Source organism: Urocitellus parryii, chromosome 1, assembly GCF_045843805.1.
Source record: "Urocitellus parryii isolate mUroPar1 chromosome 1, mUroPar1.hap1, whole genome shotgun sequence".
Taxonomy (NCBI): domain Eukaryota; kingdom Metazoa; phylum Chordata; class Mammalia; order Rodentia; family Sciuridae; genus Urocitellus; species Urocitellus parryii.
Window position 1 is genome coordinate 213,313,610 of NC_135531.1, and position 17,384 is coordinate 213,330,993.

Here is a 17,384-nt window from a genome sequence, read left to right on the forward strand (position 1 = left end):
GAGAAGAGTTTAAAACATGACATTGATTGACACCTTTGATGGAAAATAACATGCTATAGGTGCATAATAATTACCAACCACTAAATGCTTTTTCCAAAGAACTCTGGGGCAGCATTAGACTGTGTCAGAAGCTCCAGTGTGGGTGCATTTGGTATACAGCTATACAAAGCTTTACCCATGCAGCATGCTTTTAATAGGAAAACGGCACGTTGTTAAATCCTTAGACTCTTTCTGGAGACTCTTCTCTACTGTGTCAAACCAAGTTGGAGCAGTATTCTTGTTGAGTAGAGGCAGGTCTAGTTCTCCTCCTCCCACGCTGCCCTGCCCCCAGCTTTTCCTGCAGGTGTTTCAAAGGGCCTGATGAATACAGCTGGGAACCATGGCTGGATCCCTGGCCTTGCGGCATGTCCTGGCAGAGCACACCTTGCGCAACATGGGCGAGCCCTGAACTGGAGATTTGGTACAGAGATTTGGCTGTCACAGTCCAACACACAGGGATCCCAGTACAACTCTAGAAGGGACAGGACTGGCCGGAAGTGCCAAGCTGTCGTCCTGGGGCCGTTACAGAAGGAGAAGCCAGTCAGCCCCAGGAGCTGAAGGTTTCCAGGGCACCCCACCCAGGATATTCCCTCTTCATTCCAGGCCAGGTAGCTTGTGTGTGTGTGTCTCTCCCTCGGGGTTCCTCTTCTTGTCAGGCTGAGGGAGATTAAGAGCTGTGACTGCAGGTGAGCCAGGAACCCTGTGTGGCATGTTTGTAGGTGGGGACAGGCCTGGGCTACGGATGAGAAAAAAGCCTAGTCCCACATTCCTGACCAGAAAGGTTAAGGCAGGCTGGTTTCACCCTTGTGGCCTGGAGCCTGGATAACTATTGGGTGTGAGGGGTGGGTTCAAAGGCGAGGAGCAAGAGCTTCTGTTGGGTTGAGGGGCTGGAGACTTGTTCCAGGGCTCCATCTCTGAGCTTTCCTTTGTGCAGTGAAATGTAACCTTCTAAAGTTGTCAGTGATCTTAACCTGTCAGGTCAAAAAAGGCAGTCTCCACAATAGTTGAATTTTCCTTTTTTATTTGTTTCTTCTCGTTTTCCACTTTTATAAGTAACCACTATGTTCCTTTCTTGTTTGATCTTTAATTCATTTGTCCATTGTTTTAACTTTTACAATCTTCCTGTCAACCATTAAATTGAATGTGGAGGTAAAAAAAATGTTTAGGTGCTACTTTTTATTTCTTCAGCTTTATGGGGAGGAAAATACTCCTATGATTTAACAGATAAGAGGCATTTAACAGATTTCCTGTATCCGATTTTCTTCATACCCCAGGGAAGACCCTCATTTTGAATATGCAGAATGCAAACCATCTATGGAGTGGTCAAAGAAAACTAATTAATTTTTAAAGAAAATTATTTTTTTCCTCTCATCCTTTAAAATTGTATATTTTTTTGTGTATGGTTTGTGTTGCTGTAAGGGTGGTACATGTACATAATTTATAAATGTACCTGGGAGTGCATGCCCCAGATTTCCTATAAATAGTGTGGCATCATCGGCACAGTGTGGAGCACCATTCTGGGGCACACCAAGACCTCAAGTGTTGAGGGCTCTCCTGTCCGTGGAATGTCACAGGAGTCGGCAAGTTGAGAATGACAGGGGCTTGGCACAGCCTGGAACACAGTAAGCATTGTTATCCTCTGTACCTTAGGCACTGTTGTTATTTCCTAAAGACACTTATTTATGCTTAATTCCTCCCCAGTGGATTAGAAATGCTCACGTATAGACATGTAGTAAACCAAGATTTTTCTTTCCAGTGAAAGTATGAATTGGAGAAAGGAAGTTGGAGCTAAAGAAAAGATGAAGTAAGGGCTCAGGTTCATATGAGTTTATTCATTTTTCCTTTATGAAAGTTTTGGTAGTTTTATTCTTGAGTTTCCTGATAGCCAGTGGAAAGAGAGAAACATCATCAGTCATGTAAGGTGGTGTCTGTAAAGACAAAACTATACTCTCCTGCTTGTTGAACCTGGAGACTGACACTGCCTTGTGGGTCATCCGATTTGAGCCTGAGTCTCCTGCACTTGCACCTCTTGATTTCCCCATAGCTCCAATGTGTGAGTAGCACACATTTAATCTCACTGACCCTTAGTTCCTGAATTATTCTGGATGCACACTGTAATCAGTTTCTTTTCTTTCTTTCTTTTGTACCCCCCCCACACACACACACTTTCCCGGGATTGAACCCAGGAGTACTAACCACTGAGCAACATCTCTTTTTTATGTTTTATTTTCAGATAGTCTTGCTAAGTTGCTTAGGGTGTCACTAAGTTGCTGAGGCTGGCCTTGAACTCACAATCCTCCTGTCTCAGCCTCCTGAGCCACTGGGATTACAGGTGTGCACCACTGTACCCAGCTTATTTCCTTCTTTCTTTTCACTTTTTAAAAAAATTATTTATTTATTCTAATTTGTTATACATGACAGAATGCATTTCAATTCATAGTTCTCATGTAGAGCACATTTTTCATGTTTCTACTTGTACACAAAGTAGAGTCACATTATTCGTGTCTTCATACATATACTTAGGGTAATAATGATATCCCTCTCATTCCACCATCTTACCCCCATCCTCCCTCCTTCTCCCTCCCTCCCTTTTGCCCTATCTAAAGTTCCTCTATTTTCTTCTTTTATATCTATAATTTGATTTAGATTCCACCAAACTGCTTCCTTGTCCCTGGACCTACATTAGATTTTTTTTCTTTATTTGATTTTAAGTTTATAGTCAGTATAGGAAAAAACCTTCAAAAGGTGAAGAGGAGGTGAAGCAAAAGCTGAGAAGGAGAAGGAAAAAGTTTAATTGCAGAGCCTAACAATGCATTATGACTGAGTGTGTGACTGTTCTTAACAAGGCAGGCTTCACGAGCTGCAGGCTGTTTTTTATTCACAGATGCTTATGGGACTCCTTTTATGTGTTGTGCATATGCAAGCAAAGAGGGCTTCGAATGTGCAGTGGGGAGTACTAGTGCTGTCTGTGCCTCCAACCACATGCAATCAATTTCTCCTGAGTCTGTCTCCCTAGCTGTAAAGTAGGGTGGATGGTTCCCAGCCTGGCCACCTCTTTTCACTGGTGGTGGTGATCATGTGTGTGCCCTAATGACTTAAGAAAGTGCTTTGGAAATCTTTCATCCCTGGGTACTAACAGTCTGGTTAAATGTACTGTTACTGCAGAAGAAGATAAGACATGGTCCCTGGGGCTAAAGGAATTTTCCAGCTGCATAAAGAGTGAGAAGTAGTGTGTGTGAATCAACAAGCAGTAAGAAGTGGGGTTTAGCATTGCACGGTGAGGCACAGCCTAGTCTGATGGAAAGGCTGGCAAGTCCCTCGTGTTACGGAAGCCTACATGTTGGAAGAGTGGCTGAGACCGGTTTGGGGAATGATGATGAGCCCTAATCAGCAAAAAATGGCACCTCTATCAGTTGAAGGAATAAAATATTAGAATTTTTGAGTCATTAGGAAACATTATCCAGTCTGTGAAAGATGTCAAATAGCACTTACTTTTTAGAGATTTTTTTTTTTAAGTCTTCATTGTTAAGATATGGCCCTGGTGGAGTGAGGAGAGGGAGAGAGAGAAAAAGGGAGAGAGAGAGAGAGAGAGAGAGAATATACATTTTCAAAAGTGATTATTTAAATCAATTAGGTTTGAATTTCGGTTAGTCTAGATGAAAAATGGTTATTTTTGAGTAGCCTGTTGTTCACTGTGAAAATTGGCTTTCCTGTCTTGGAGCCTGGGGAGCTGCCCTATTCAGTGTGCTTCTTAGGTTTTTCATGGAAACGAAACCCATAGGCCTTTATCTAGTTAGAGCTGAGCTGAGCTGAAAGTCTGCTGTCTGAGCTTTAGGCTGTGTGGGCTAGATCTGGTATTCAGATCCCAGGGAGGGGTACTTATGATGTGGGGTGATCTCACTGGGGCATCCTTGTGGGCTTCAGAGCCTCACTGCCTCAGCACCCTGGTCCCGGTGAGTGTGAACCCTAGACCACCTCTCTAATGTGATTTCCTATGGGCAGTGGAGGGCTGCCTCTTCTTTTATGATAGTCTTCTGCTCCTGACCTGGTTATGTCTTCCTTTTGAAATGGCTACCCCATCTGGGAATTCTCTTCTCAGCCAGTGTTTCTACAGCCTGGGGCCTTCTTCCCCAGTCTACTTTCTCTCACTGCTGGGATCCACGTGTTTCTACCTGTCAGATCCTGGGCACCATGTAGAGCCCTTACTCCATGGTGAGAATTAGATAGTCAGCCTGCCTTGTACCCCAGGAACCCTGGCCAGGCTTCCCCAGCTGTCTCTAGCAGCTTCCTGGGGCCCTGCAGCTGCAGCCCTGCTGTTCATATTATTAGTTGTAACAGGAATTGGAGGGGTCCAAATTCCAGTTGCCACTCCTTGAGGTCCTGATTAGGATTCAGATTCTTGGGGTTTTGGTTCCAAAAGCAAATGAGGAAAAGCATCACTTAGACATTCTGTTTTTCACCTTACAATTTAGGAGCCTCCAAATGTGACAGCCATGACCATAAAACCAAGCAAATTACCACTAGTCTGAAACTTTCCTCTCTCATGTAGATATTGGGATAGCCTGGAAACCTAACTTATTACAGCATGTCTCAGAAAAGCATGCAGAGTTCCAAACATTGGACTTAACAACAATCTGTATTAATAAGGACTACCTATATTTATGCTTTCAACTTATTAACAGTTACCATTAATAATGAATTGCCATAGATAAGCAATAAACTCGTTAATAAATCAAAGCATTCCTGTAAAGCATTAGCACAATCTCTGGCATATAGTAAACCTTCAGTAAATGTTGGCTATTGCTGTTAGCACCACCACCATCACCACTGGCATTTTTATGATGGAAAGAATCATATTCGCTACACTTAAGTTCATTTAAATGGTCCATTTAAAAACACAATGGCTGCAATTGATTCCAAAGAGACGGAGGTAGCTCATTAATGCTAGAACACTTGGAAATGCTTGAATAACAGTGACAGGCACCCTTGCTGTAAGATAGACCCCATCCCAAATCAGCTTAGCTTTGAACCAGTAGCAGTGAGTTTAGTGAGGCGTAGTGTGTCTAACCACAAGTGGAGTGGAAGTGTGTTCATCTGCTCTTTCACTCAGAAAGCAAACATTTGTTGAGTTGCTTGCTGTATGCCAGATGCTATACTGTCCAGAAAAGGAAAAGACCCAGTTGCCACAGACACTCAATGGAGGCTTCCACGTCATGTAGGTGGGGTTTTCACATGGTTAGATGACCAGAGGGAAATGAGTCCAGGCTGCAGTAGCAAGGACAGTCCTAGAATTGCAACAGGATGTCCTGTGGTCACGGCGAGGAAGTTGTGTTGTCTTTACTTCTGAACCTTAAAGAGCATTGTAAAAATATAGCCAAACCCCTTTAGGCCCTTTGATCCTCAATAACTGGCTCTCTGAGCCAATGCACCCGTTGGCTGATACAGCGGCTCATCGTGGTGTGTGGAAGACGCCGCGCCCTCCAGGCTGCCGGGTTCTGAGTGCACTTTGGCACTCATACCCCCATTCGCCAGGCTCAGAGTCAGAGGCCAGGGCTGCGAAGATCCAAATAGAGAATGAGGAGACATGGCCCCTGTCCTCCAGGACACAAGCCAGCGTTAGGTCAACAGTGGGGCACGGTGAATGGCCCAGGTGACCTGTGGTTCAAGGGGATCCCGTACAGCTCTGCATCTGTAAATTAGGAGTGGCTGTTTGTAGAGGCTGTGTAGGGTGAGTATCATTTCTTTCTTTTATCATATCCCTCTGCTCGTTTGCCAAGATGTTTACAACCTCCACTCTCCCCTCCCCAGTGTGGGTTTTCTTAGAGGCTCAGTTGTGATTCTGCATTCATGGCACACATTCCTGTGCCAGCACTTCTGCACTGGTCATGGAGATTTTTCCATTCTGTGCCACTGAAGGAGCAAGTCAAGTCGGCCTCCCTGGATCATGTTGAACAGATGTTCTAAATGTTCATTTCAAGGATGAAATTGTCTGCTTGACTTTTTGTTTCTGTAGATTTTCTCCGGTGCCTTTTCTGCCCTCACTGTTGTATGGTGTGCCCCCCCCCTTTCCTTCCCAGGAAATGCTCATTTGAATATAGGATACTTGGAGATTCAAAGGAATTTAATGAGATACAAGCAATTCATCTTGGTTACAGAGGGGGGATATATTATCTCCAAATTGCATAGATTTACTTTAAAGTTGCAGACACTTTTAGACAGCTTTTTCATTATCTTCCTATCAGAGTTTTTTTTTTTTTCCTTTCCTGTCGAGTGATGTAGCAGTTTATTTCCCCTGATAAACAACATTCTTTTAATTTACCAAAATACATTGTACGAAATATACTTTGATAAAAATCTGTGTGGACCGGAAAACTTTCCGTTGATCCTGGGGAGGGCAGTGTGTGTGTGTTAACTCTCAACAGCCCCAGTTGTGCCTGGCCTCCTTCAAAGTATTTTGATCTCTCATTTCAGCCACGATTACAAGTTCATCCGAAAACGATGACCGGAGTGGCTCCAGTTTGGAATGGAATAAGGATGGAAGCCTAAGGTTAGGGGTTCAGAAGGGAGTGCTTCATGATCGCAGGGCAGATAACTGCTCCCCAGTGGCAGAAGAGGAGACCACTGGGTCAGCGGAGAGCGTGCTGCCCAAAGCGGAATCCTCAGCTGGAGATGGTCCGGTCCCTTATTCTCAGAGCTCCAGCTCGCTAATAATGCCACGGCCCAACTCAGTTGCAGGTAAGGCCACGCCTCTCCCTGGAAGGGTTCTGCCGAGTCCGAGGAGCCCTGTGCTCACAGTCCTCGTAGGGGAGCCTCACCCAGATCGTGGGTCAGGCACTAGCTTCTCTAGGCCTCAGTTTACATATCTGCAAACATGATAAGGCTGTACTTAATGGTCTTCCGGTGGCCCTCTCACTCTGGAATTCTTTTTATCTTCAACTTGGACTGTCTGACTCTTTGTATGTTTCAGAAGAAAGTATACCTACTGTCCCTCGGTATTTGTTATTTTAAGCTTGGGTAAGCTCATGAGTCTGTTGTATCTTGGTAAACAGGAATCATTTAGAGTGTAGTTGTTAATGTCAGCTCAAAGGATCCCTAATCCAACTTTTAAAAGTCAAGCCTGTTGTATAGATAGGAGGTTGAATGTGTCTGTGTATTTCAGTTGTAACGGAGCTCATAGCTTAAGACACCCTCAGTGGCAGCCAGAGCAAGTTGGAGCAGCTGGGAGTCAGAGAGGAGAGAACAAATGGCAGTGCCAATGCACAGTTGGATTGGCAGTCTCTGGTCATCAGGCAAGAAGGAGAGTAGTCTGGGGCAGGTGGGGAGAGGCACTCTTCATCTAAGCCATTATGCCTGCTTTTGAAGGTCTTAGTCTCCACCTAATGCTCTTGGGCTGAATTTAGAAGAGGAACTTATTATGGTAATTCTTTGTTACTCTCCTAGCACTTAAAATGTCTCCTTTGCTAAAATGCATGGACCCAGATTCTCTCTTCCTACATCAAAGGATTTTTTCTGTAATTTATACTGCTCCTTTGGGATGTGCTAGGTCATTCTGGCTGCTGTTGGGTGTTTTTTATGATGGAACTCTGAAGCAGCTGGTAAATAAATGGCCCTAATGGAAAAGTTCTGAGGTACAACTCTAATTCACTTTCAAAGGAAGCAGAATGGCCTTGTTCCAGAAGAGGGATTTGGCGTGTCTGCCAGAGAGAAGTGCTAGGGAGCATTGTGTGTATTGACGGATGGTTCTTCTGAAAACTTCCCTGTGTTCTCACCAGCGTCCCACCCTTTAACATAATACACTGTACCCAAGGCATTTTAGGTCATATTTACCTAGTTATGATGAATGGATCACTTGTACTGTACCACAACTTTACAGTTTCATTTTCTTCAACAAATTAACAAACTTGTATTTGATATAATTGATCTTCTTAAGATTAGGAAACATTAATGCATTGGTATTAGTGATGTTAAAAGTGCCCCATTTGGGGTTACATTTTCTGTGGGATGTTCATGTGAGACCTGCCATGTGAAGTGACAGAGGGTATGAGCTGAGCTTTATGGGAATCTGCCACCCTTATAGAGCAGATTTCTGATTTCTGCTATGCTCCTGCGTTAGCTTCCTTTTGCCCTTGAGGAGGATTTTACCTCTGGGTTTGATCAGAGGTTCTCTCATTTCTCCTGTATTGCATATTTTAAAAACTAAATGTATATTTTGGAAAGAACTAGGCAAGTGCTTTACCTCATGGTACCGGTTAATAAGCTAGAATTTGTACACCTTTCTTTTCCTAAAACTGAACCTCAGTTGAGAGGGAATGGCAAGATGCTCCAAATATGATGGAAAAGAATAAGATTCTTGAGTAGACTATATGCGGCACTGTTTGTTTTATTATGAGAAGGTAGACTGCTATAAACAGGGAACACTCAGTTTTAGACAGATTTTGAAATAAAATGTGAAGGGCCATACACTGGAATCACTTGAAAGTATTTGCATGCTCAGATCCATGTAAAAACAAGTAAATTGCAGTTTGGTAGAAAAGGTGTTTGGGGGATCGAGTAAGGACTGGAGAGTGATATGGGACCTGGCCCTGAGGTTGCCAGCCTTTACTGTCATTGAGCTTGCTCCAGGAACAGTGGTTATCTGTTAACTGTGTAGCACAAAAAAACTTTTGGGGGGGCTGGTGGGGAGTCAAAGATTGTAAAATTAAGTTGGCTAGGTTTGGGAGTTGTTCTGCTATGCAAAGATGTTCTTTTCAAAGGTTCTTTGTTAGAGTGGAATTGATTGGAAATGTCACATCAAATTGTATGACATGGATACTTTTTTACTTTATTAAAAAAGAGGATGTTAAGCCTTTAAAGTTATATTTTAGATAACCTAGAAGTTGGATGATAGATTCTATTATTTTTGACTACTTTTTTTTCTTTTGAACTATTTTCTGTGTAGATCATAGGACACTGTGTTTAATTTTCTAGGAAACCAACAAACACGATCACCATTTGAATTCCAATTTCCTTCAAACACTGACTGGTTATTTCCCTGGATTACTGACATTTACCTTTGATAGATTAATCCACAACTTACAGTTTTAGCAGATGTTGTTCTTTGTTCTGCTTAGAGGAGTCTTCCTTCTTTCACACTCTCTCCACCCCGCAACACTACCTCTTCCCTGCAGCATCTTGAAATGTGCTTCTCATCCAGATGTTAGTGTGTACACACACGCGCCAAGGCGAATAACTGATTTAATCATAGAGATATTAGCAGCACATTTTTGTAGCATGAAATTATTGCTTTACCTCTGATTCTTCTTGGTCCTGAATAGTTTTTTAGGATGGTGAAAGCCTTTATTGTTAATATTGAATGTGAGTCTGACTCTTACCCTGGGAATGTCTGAGAATCCAGCCTGGGTGTGTGAGAAGGCAGGACAGTCCAGTTGCCTGCTCTGCTGGGTAGGGACACCTGTGCACATGGGCAAAGCAGCTGGAGCTTCACTGCTTCTACTCTCAGGTGTCTCTGTGGCTCTGAAAGCACCTTAGAAGATAGAGGTAGCTGCAGCTTGTGGCTTGCGGCCCTAATGCCACTTTCAACTTGTCTTAATCTCCTTTGAAGGGGAATGTGGGCCAATCTTGGTGGAGGTGCTAAGGCTGCTTTGTTGTGCACTTTGGAGCTGATGTGCTGGTGACTAGGCACCTGGGATCTCTTGCATCCATATCAAACAAGGGCTTCTCTTTGTAGTTCTTTATTTGGAATGTCTTCATAGTCACCTACTTTTAATTCCTTTCATTGTCATGAAATTACTAACTGAGTGTTCTGTTAAGGGGTTGGGGAAAGAGGGAAAACAGGAAACCCTCTCGGGCTGTAGGGGTCTTTGTATTATTCGGGCTGAAGTAGCTTGTAGGACATTGGTGGCTGTCCTGGCCCTGAAGCAAGCTACAGGCTATGGCTGTGATGGCCCTTTCTGCCTAGAGGAAGATCAGTCCCAGGTCACAGGCAGGAGCCTAGAAACATGTACCTGTATGTGCCTGTAGGGACCCTGGAGAGATGAGGACTTTGGAGGGGTAGGGGTAGTTCTGTTGCCTCTCCAGGAAGTTTCACTTGCCCGGGTTATACAGGACCTGGGGGGAGCTCAAGGCTGCCATTGGATTACTCTACCTGAGGTCTGTTTGGAAGTCCTACATAGAAATTAGCAAGTCTCTAATGGGAGAGATTTGCTTGACCCTGGCTCTGTGCAGAGTATTCACTTAAATGTTCATACAGTTTTTTAATTAGGCTGTGGATGTGCACCAAAAAGGTGCAGAGCGTAAATGTATGCTGTTATGAAGGCAGATTTCGGGTGTTTCTCTGCTGAATGGGAAGGTGAGTAGCTAGGGCATATGCTTCATGACCCTCTGAGGATGTGATGAGAGGGGACCAGGCATCACAGAGTTAGTCCTAGAACCCCCCAGGTGCTTGTCAGATGAAAGAAAAGGACGGCATGGTGTGGACAGTGAGGGGAAAAAAGGACAGAAACCTTAGGAAGGAGAATAGGAAGAGCTTAGGATAGATGGTGCTGGGGGGCAGCTGGATGTGGGGTGAGAGCCTATAGGGTCACCAGAAGGTGTTCAAAAGACAGCCCACCTGACAGTCCCTGGCTGCCTGCTCTCACTAATGCCTTCACAGGCCTTAGAAGCCTTAGCCTTTGAACTGCAGCGCTCTCTGGTCACCTTTTTTTGCTCTGAAATTATGTGTGTATTTTATTATTCTGGAGAATAATCATATGCTAAAGATTGGCAGTACCTAATATTGGACCATTTCATCCATAAACCAAATTAGATTCACTTTATTTCTCTCATTTTGACCTAGAATGTATATGTAAATAAGTTTTTTGATATTTTTAAGACACAAACATGTATATTTGTTTCTAAGATTTACTGAGAATCAGCAAAATTATTTCACACTAGTTATTTTTATAATCCATCTAACTTGTGTGTATGTGTTAATGACTCTTATTTAAGTTTTTTAACTGGTGTTTGTATGCTATGAATCTTATTGGTTTGGTCAGAAGTAAATATGACTACTTATTTCTATAATTTTAAAAAAGATACATCTATCTAATATATTTTATAATAGATTAAAATATATATGTATTTGGGCTGGAGTTGTTGCCTAGCATGTGTGAGGCCCTGGGTTCAATCCTCAGCACCACATAAAAATAAATAAATAAAATAAACGTATTGTATTCCAACTATAACTAATATATATATAAGCTTAAGAAAGTATATGTACTTTTACTGTCAAGAGCTGACTTTAGTATTCCAAATATAGTGGAATTATACATGCAGAAATATGTTTATTTAAACAACAAGGTTGGAATCCCAAACAGCAGCACGCTCCCCAGAACTGAAGAGAAGAATCTAGTGCCATGCCACGTGTTGATAGTAAGTACTGAAGCTTTACTGAGTGGTGCTTGAGTGTCAAGTTTCTTCATAAAAAAATTTATGGTGAAGTCTGTCTCTTTGCAGGAATAATGGAGAATTCTGGCAACCAAATCACTATAACTTTGATTTAAGAGTAGTGCTTGGGTTTTACCACTTTTCAATTAAGAGTATCTCTAGGAAAATAAACCAGAGCAAAGAAATATCCTTAAAAATATATTTGGTTGAAAGTCTGAACTGAATTGCTTAGTAATTTATAACTTAAAGTAGTTTAGGTACAACATTAAACTTGGCATTAAACTAAACTTCAATTTAATATTACAGCCACAAGCTCTACCAAATTGGAAGACCTGAGTTATTTAGACGGGCAGAGAAATGCTCCTCTACGGACTTCAATTAGGTTACCGTGGCACAATACGGCTGGAGGTAGGGCACAGGAAGTTAAAGGTATTTATCCTTGCATCTGATATCACAGTGGATATGATGAGCTCATTCTCTGATAACCAGCAATGCAACTACCCAGATTTAAAACATGCTGTGAATTGTGTGTGTAAATGCTATAAAGTATCTATAAGCTATGCTAGGAGGCCCTCCTTAATAGTTTGGGCTTCTTCTTTGAAATTCATGATTAAATTGCTTCTGGGTTTAGAAAAGAATTCTACAGTGTTATTTGGAAGTGAAGGGTAATTTGGCACTCATTAGGTTTTCTGCTAACAGAGAATCAGTTTTGTTTCAGCTCTGTGGGCCATGTCAGCCACATCCTCTGTCTCCCTATGTCATACAGTGGTGTGGTCAGCAGCCTCATCATGTGTGCAAAGCGCCATCATACCCAGATGAGAGCTGTGGCCTGCTGTGTAGGAAAATGTGTCTGCATTTTACTCATGAATGAGGTAGAAGAAACCTGACTTACATATGGTTGCAGATAAACCAGAGAGACATGGTTTGGCCCCTTGTATTGCTTTCTCTGTGTCTGCCTTGAGTCATGAGAATAATGGAGGTACGAGAGGACCACAAATCATTTTAATAAGAGACTGTGTGGGACCCATAGGGTATAATAAGTGAGATATTACAGAAGAATTAATAAGCTCAGTTTATAATTACTTAAAGACACATAAGCAATAATATCAATTTCTTAATGTATAAAATTGACATATTTTTCTAAAAAAAAAAAAAATTATTTTTTTAAAGCACGATTTGCTCCCTACAAGCCACAAGACATTTTGTTGAAACCCCTGCTGTTTGAAGTCCCAAGCATCACAACAGACTCCGTGTTTGTGGGAAGGGATTGGCTCTTTCACCAGATTGAAGAAAACTTGAGGAACACAGAGCTGGCAGAAAATAGAGGAGCAGTGGTTGTTGGAAATGTGGGATTTGGGAAGACGGCAATCATTTCCAAGTTGGTGGCGCTGAGCTGCCATGGGAGCCGCATGAGGCAGATTGCGTCCAACAGCCCCAGTTCATCACCTAAAAGTATGTCCATGTTTAAGTACTTGTCTCTAGTTTGTTTTATTAATATAAAATAGAGAAAGGAAACTGCTGTTTGAGTAGACATAAATTACCAGTTTTCCTTAAGTTGTTCCAGCAACTCCATCAGGTTTGCGATCATATGTTAAGTGAACTATCTGAATACTTCCATCTGTCAGTGTGTGTCTTTAGCTACAGCCTAAGTTGCCTTCCCTGATGTCCTTCTGACCTGGAACCCATTTCTGTCTTTATACAAGCAAGCAGAGATGGGGCAGGGAGGCCTGGTCAAGTTCCCTGGGGAGGTTCGGATCCTAAAAATCAAGGGGTTGGGCTCCTTGAAAAACAATGCAGAATTATTTTGCATCCTGTTCACGAAAGCCTTTGTTTTCTATGCTGGATTTACAAGAATTATTAAGACTAAGTTGTGAGAGAGAGTAGCCAAATATTTGACTATTTCCTGCTTATTTTATGTGCAGTAAGCCCATTACAAAGAAAGTGTTTTTAAATATTGTAAACAAGAACAAGGGAGTTCTTGAGAGAGTGAGTTTGTTTGTTTGTTTGTTTGTTTTAAGACTAAAAGAATTTAATAAGGGATGCCAGGTGTGGTGGCACATGCCTAAAATCCCAGCGAATCTGGAGGCTGAGACAGTTCTGGGCCAGCCTCAGCAACTTGGGGAAGCCCTAAGTAGCTTAGTGAGACCTTGTCTCAAAATTTAAAAAATAAATAAATAAAAGGGCTGAGGATGTAGCTCAGTGGTAAAGCACCCCTGGTTTCAAACCCAGTACCAAAAGGAAAAAAAAATGAATTTAATAAGGGAAACTGGAAACGATAGTTCTTTGGGTAGGGGACTTGGTCATGGGAGATGGGTAGGGGGCTGGTATGCTCATTCAGTCTCCACATTTTGGCCATGTTCACTCATTATTGTTTTAAACACTCTCTGGGACCAATCAAGACTTCTAGTCCATATTCCATCGCACATGTGTGCTGATATTATAATGAGGTGGATTCTTTTCTAGCAGCAGATCCCACCCAGGACCTTCCTTTCACTCCATTGCTTTCACCGAGTTCTTCTACAAGTGGCCTCAATACTACCAAAACACCTTCAGGGCCTGGTACTTCTGAAAACCAGAGACCGAGAGAGGAGGCGGTGAAATACCTGGCTTCTAAGGTAACCTGCTCTTGTTTTATGAGAACCCTCCAGATACAGATTTGCTAGTTTGGTTTCTGAGAAATAAATTAGAAAAGGGATCTTAAAACAGCAATAATTGCTTGAGCTTAGCCTTTAATAGAATTGTGAGAGAGTACTCAAAAGTTATTCATGAAAATAAATACCTAAGGATGCTTGCAGTGTACTTTAATCTATCTAAAATAGTATATCGGAAGAGTTCCTCAAAGCATCAGGAGAGATTCTGTGTGCTGACCTCAAATCCATCCTTAAAAGCACATGTCCTCTTTAATTTGCTCTGTGAGCAGGAGATGGGGAACTTTTAGCTTGACCCAGACTTCTTTCACCTGATCTCTGTTGCCTGGGGCCTTTGGTTCCCTACAATATCACAAGAAAACTTCTGTTGAAGTTTTCTTGTGATATTGTAAAAGAAACTTGGCTGACTTCCTCTTCCTGGATACATGGTCATCAAGGATCTTCTGCAATTTTCCTTCTGCTCCACATGCATCCTGGTTCGTGAGCTGCCTCTGGACCTTAGAGTGGTTGTATTTCTTGCCCTGATGAGCTGCTTAGGTCTCCCTTGGGAGCAGTGGTGTGAGGTGGTAGAGCTAGACAACCACCAACTATGGCAGTCATGAGGGGCATCTCATGAGGATACCCCTGGGGATGAGGTTGGTGCAGGGATTAAAACAGATGCTTCTCAGCCCCAGATTCCCTCCCATCTCATCTGCTTCTCAGGTGACAGCTGGTCAGCCCTAATGGCTCTGAACACTAGTTCACAACCATCCTCTGGTCATGAACAGGTGATCTGAGATGAGGCTTGTGGTGCAGACTTCAAAGCTACTGCTGCTACTGTGATTTTTTTTTTAAAACCCCTTTGATCATAGCCCAACTGAGAAATACATCTTATACTAGAGATCCAGTACTCGTGCAAATACAATCACACACATAGCAGAAGCAAAAGCATTACCAGTCAAAGCTCATTTTTATATCCTATAATGTACTCTGGTAATTTAAATTCACTTTATTAACCTAAAAAAACTAGGCTGTTTGTGACCCCAAATTGATTTCATGTCCTACTCTTGGGCTGCAAATTGCTTTTGACAAACACTATACAAGGCTGAGTTATCTGGTATCCTTCGGTGGTTTGCACACACTCATAGGGTCCTCACTTATGTTTCTGCTGATCTCTGTCCAGGTAAGAGCTGAAGAGCAGTCTCAGCTTTCTTCTAGATGTCAATGATATATTTAATCTAAACCAGAAGTTACCCAGTGATTCCAGATTGACCTGAGAAGAGCTGGTCTATGTCTACTCTTTAGTTTCTAAGAGTTCACGGCCTTGGTGTCTCATCCTCAATCTTTGGCTGGCCCTGTTACCTTGGCAGGGCATTTAACCTCTGTTCCTGTTGTCCTCAGCTGTAGGCTGACAGTTCTGAGCCTTCTTGCTGCAGGGCTTTGCAGAGCTGAGCAGGCTGGTGGTGACTCAGGCTCTTCTGAGAAACTGCACTTTACACAAGGATTTGGCTCTTTTTCCCCTTCCCTAACTCATACCTACATGCTTCTTTTTCTCTACATACAGTATGCCTACTATTCCCAGTCCTGCCTGTGGCACTTTGTTTGGGGTCTAACAAATAACTTGGATCCATATGACAAAGGGTCACTCCTCAACCTGTAGATATTTAGGCAGCTCCTTCTCTCCTTCCATGTGCCCCTTTCACATGCCAGGCAGAAACCCATAACTTGTGATTTTTCACCCTTCCGAGTCCCTGTTGAATCTGTGCAGTGGTCCCCTGAAGAAGTGTGGGTTTGGGGAGGTGTCTGAGAGCTTGAGCCCCTCCCACCAGGAGGAAGAAGCAGCTGACTTTGCAGCACGGGTTTCAGGGCCATCAACTTGATCATCTGCTTTTTGAGGTCAGCAGAGGGTTCCCTAAAGAGGGACTCCTGTTTCTGAGGAAATCCAGTGCTGATTGCAATGCCAAGAACATCAGGGTTGCTTGTGGGATTCCTCTACGCTAGGGAAGGTTGTATACATAATTTTAATTAGCTTATATTTAGTACAGAGTTAGTTTTGCTGATTTTTGTGCTAATCAAGATGAATTTGTGGCTGCAATCAAAGGTCTGCTGAGAACTTAGTCAACCACATGATGGAAAGAGTAAACAAATCAATTAAACTAACAAATGACTCCAATCTTTGGGAATAGAAGCGGTGTAGCTTGTTATCCTGTTAAACAGGCCGAGTTGTGTTCTTTGAGGTTTTGGAAGGTGCTCTGTGGAGAGACTGGGGTGATGCTGACAGCTCTGCTTTGCCCACAGGTGGTGGCTTACCACTACTGCCAGGCTGACAACACGTACACATGCCTGGTGCCTGAGTTTGTGCACAGCATTGCCGCTTTGCTCTGCCGGTCCCATCAACTGGCTGCCTACAGAGACCTTCTGATAAAGGAACCTCAGCTGCAGAGTATGCTGAGCCTCAGATCCTGTGTGCAGGACCCCGTGGCTGCTTTCAAGAGGGGAGTGCTGGAGCCGCTCACCAGCCTGAGAAATGGTACCTCTCTGCAGACCCCAGTGCTCCTGTCCCCAGTACTAGTACAAGATGCCTGGGTGGTCCTCAGAAGGAAGAGGGTCAGCTGAGCTCTGGGGTGGCAGAGAGGATGTAGATGAATCAGTGCACATCTGGTCCCCTCCTCAGAACCAGACTCTCCCTGGGGTCCCTCCACACCCTTCGGTGGGATAGTTTTCAATGTAAGATCTCTAATAAGAATGAGCTCTCCAATTGAACAGTTGCCAAGAAGCCAGTTTCTAACTGTTGGGGACAGGAGCCATTCTTTCGACCCTCTGAAGGTTTGATATTTTGGTCTATGAAATGAACTGACAGTAGACAGATTAACAGGAGGAAAAAACAAGTGAGTTAATTAATGCATGCAGTGCATGCTATGTGGGGGGAACCTCCATGAAAGGGAACTCAAAGCAGGGACTTCAAGGCTCTGGCTTCTTTGGGATCTTCAATAAAGAACAATGAGTTTTAGAGAAGAAGCAGGATAAAGGGAAACAGTTTTAGGCTTCTGGAGGTGAAAATATTGTGAAGGTAAGCAGGAAACTAATGGTGGAGAAGGGCTGGTTGGTAAGGTTGTTTCATAGATTCCTCTGGTGCTGTCTCTAGCTGATGAGGGTCTGCACTTGTGATTAACTTCAGTTCTTCTTATTGAAACAGGTAGGGGGTCACCTTTACAAATTTATGTCCTGATTTTAGGCTACAAGGTCAGGCAGAGAGCTTTTCTACACCTGCTTCTTGTCTTGAGCTCAGTTGTC

General features: G+C 43.0%; 1 protein-coding gene across 1 annotated transcript in view; it reads left to right on the forward strand.

Moving 5' to 3' along the window:
- Tanc1 (tetratricopeptide repeat, ankyrin repeat and coiled-coil containing 1) overlaps window positions 1-17,384 on the forward strand; it is a 229,778-nt gene that overhangs the window by 162,345 nt on the left and 50,049 nt on the right. Inside the window, exons 8-12 of the mRNA XM_077802626.1 lie at window positions 6,511-6,774; window positions 11,770-11,871; window positions 12,634-12,915; window positions 13,927-14,078; window positions 16,389-16,620. Coding sequence (XP_077658752.1) covers window positions 6,511-6,774; window positions 11,770-11,871; window positions 12,634-12,915; window positions 13,927-14,078; window positions 16,389-16,620 — 1,032 coding nt within the window. The remainder of the gene's footprint in view (window positions 1-6,510; window positions 6,775-11,769; window positions 11,872-12,633; window positions 12,916-13,926; window positions 14,079-16,388; window positions 16,621-17,384) is intronic.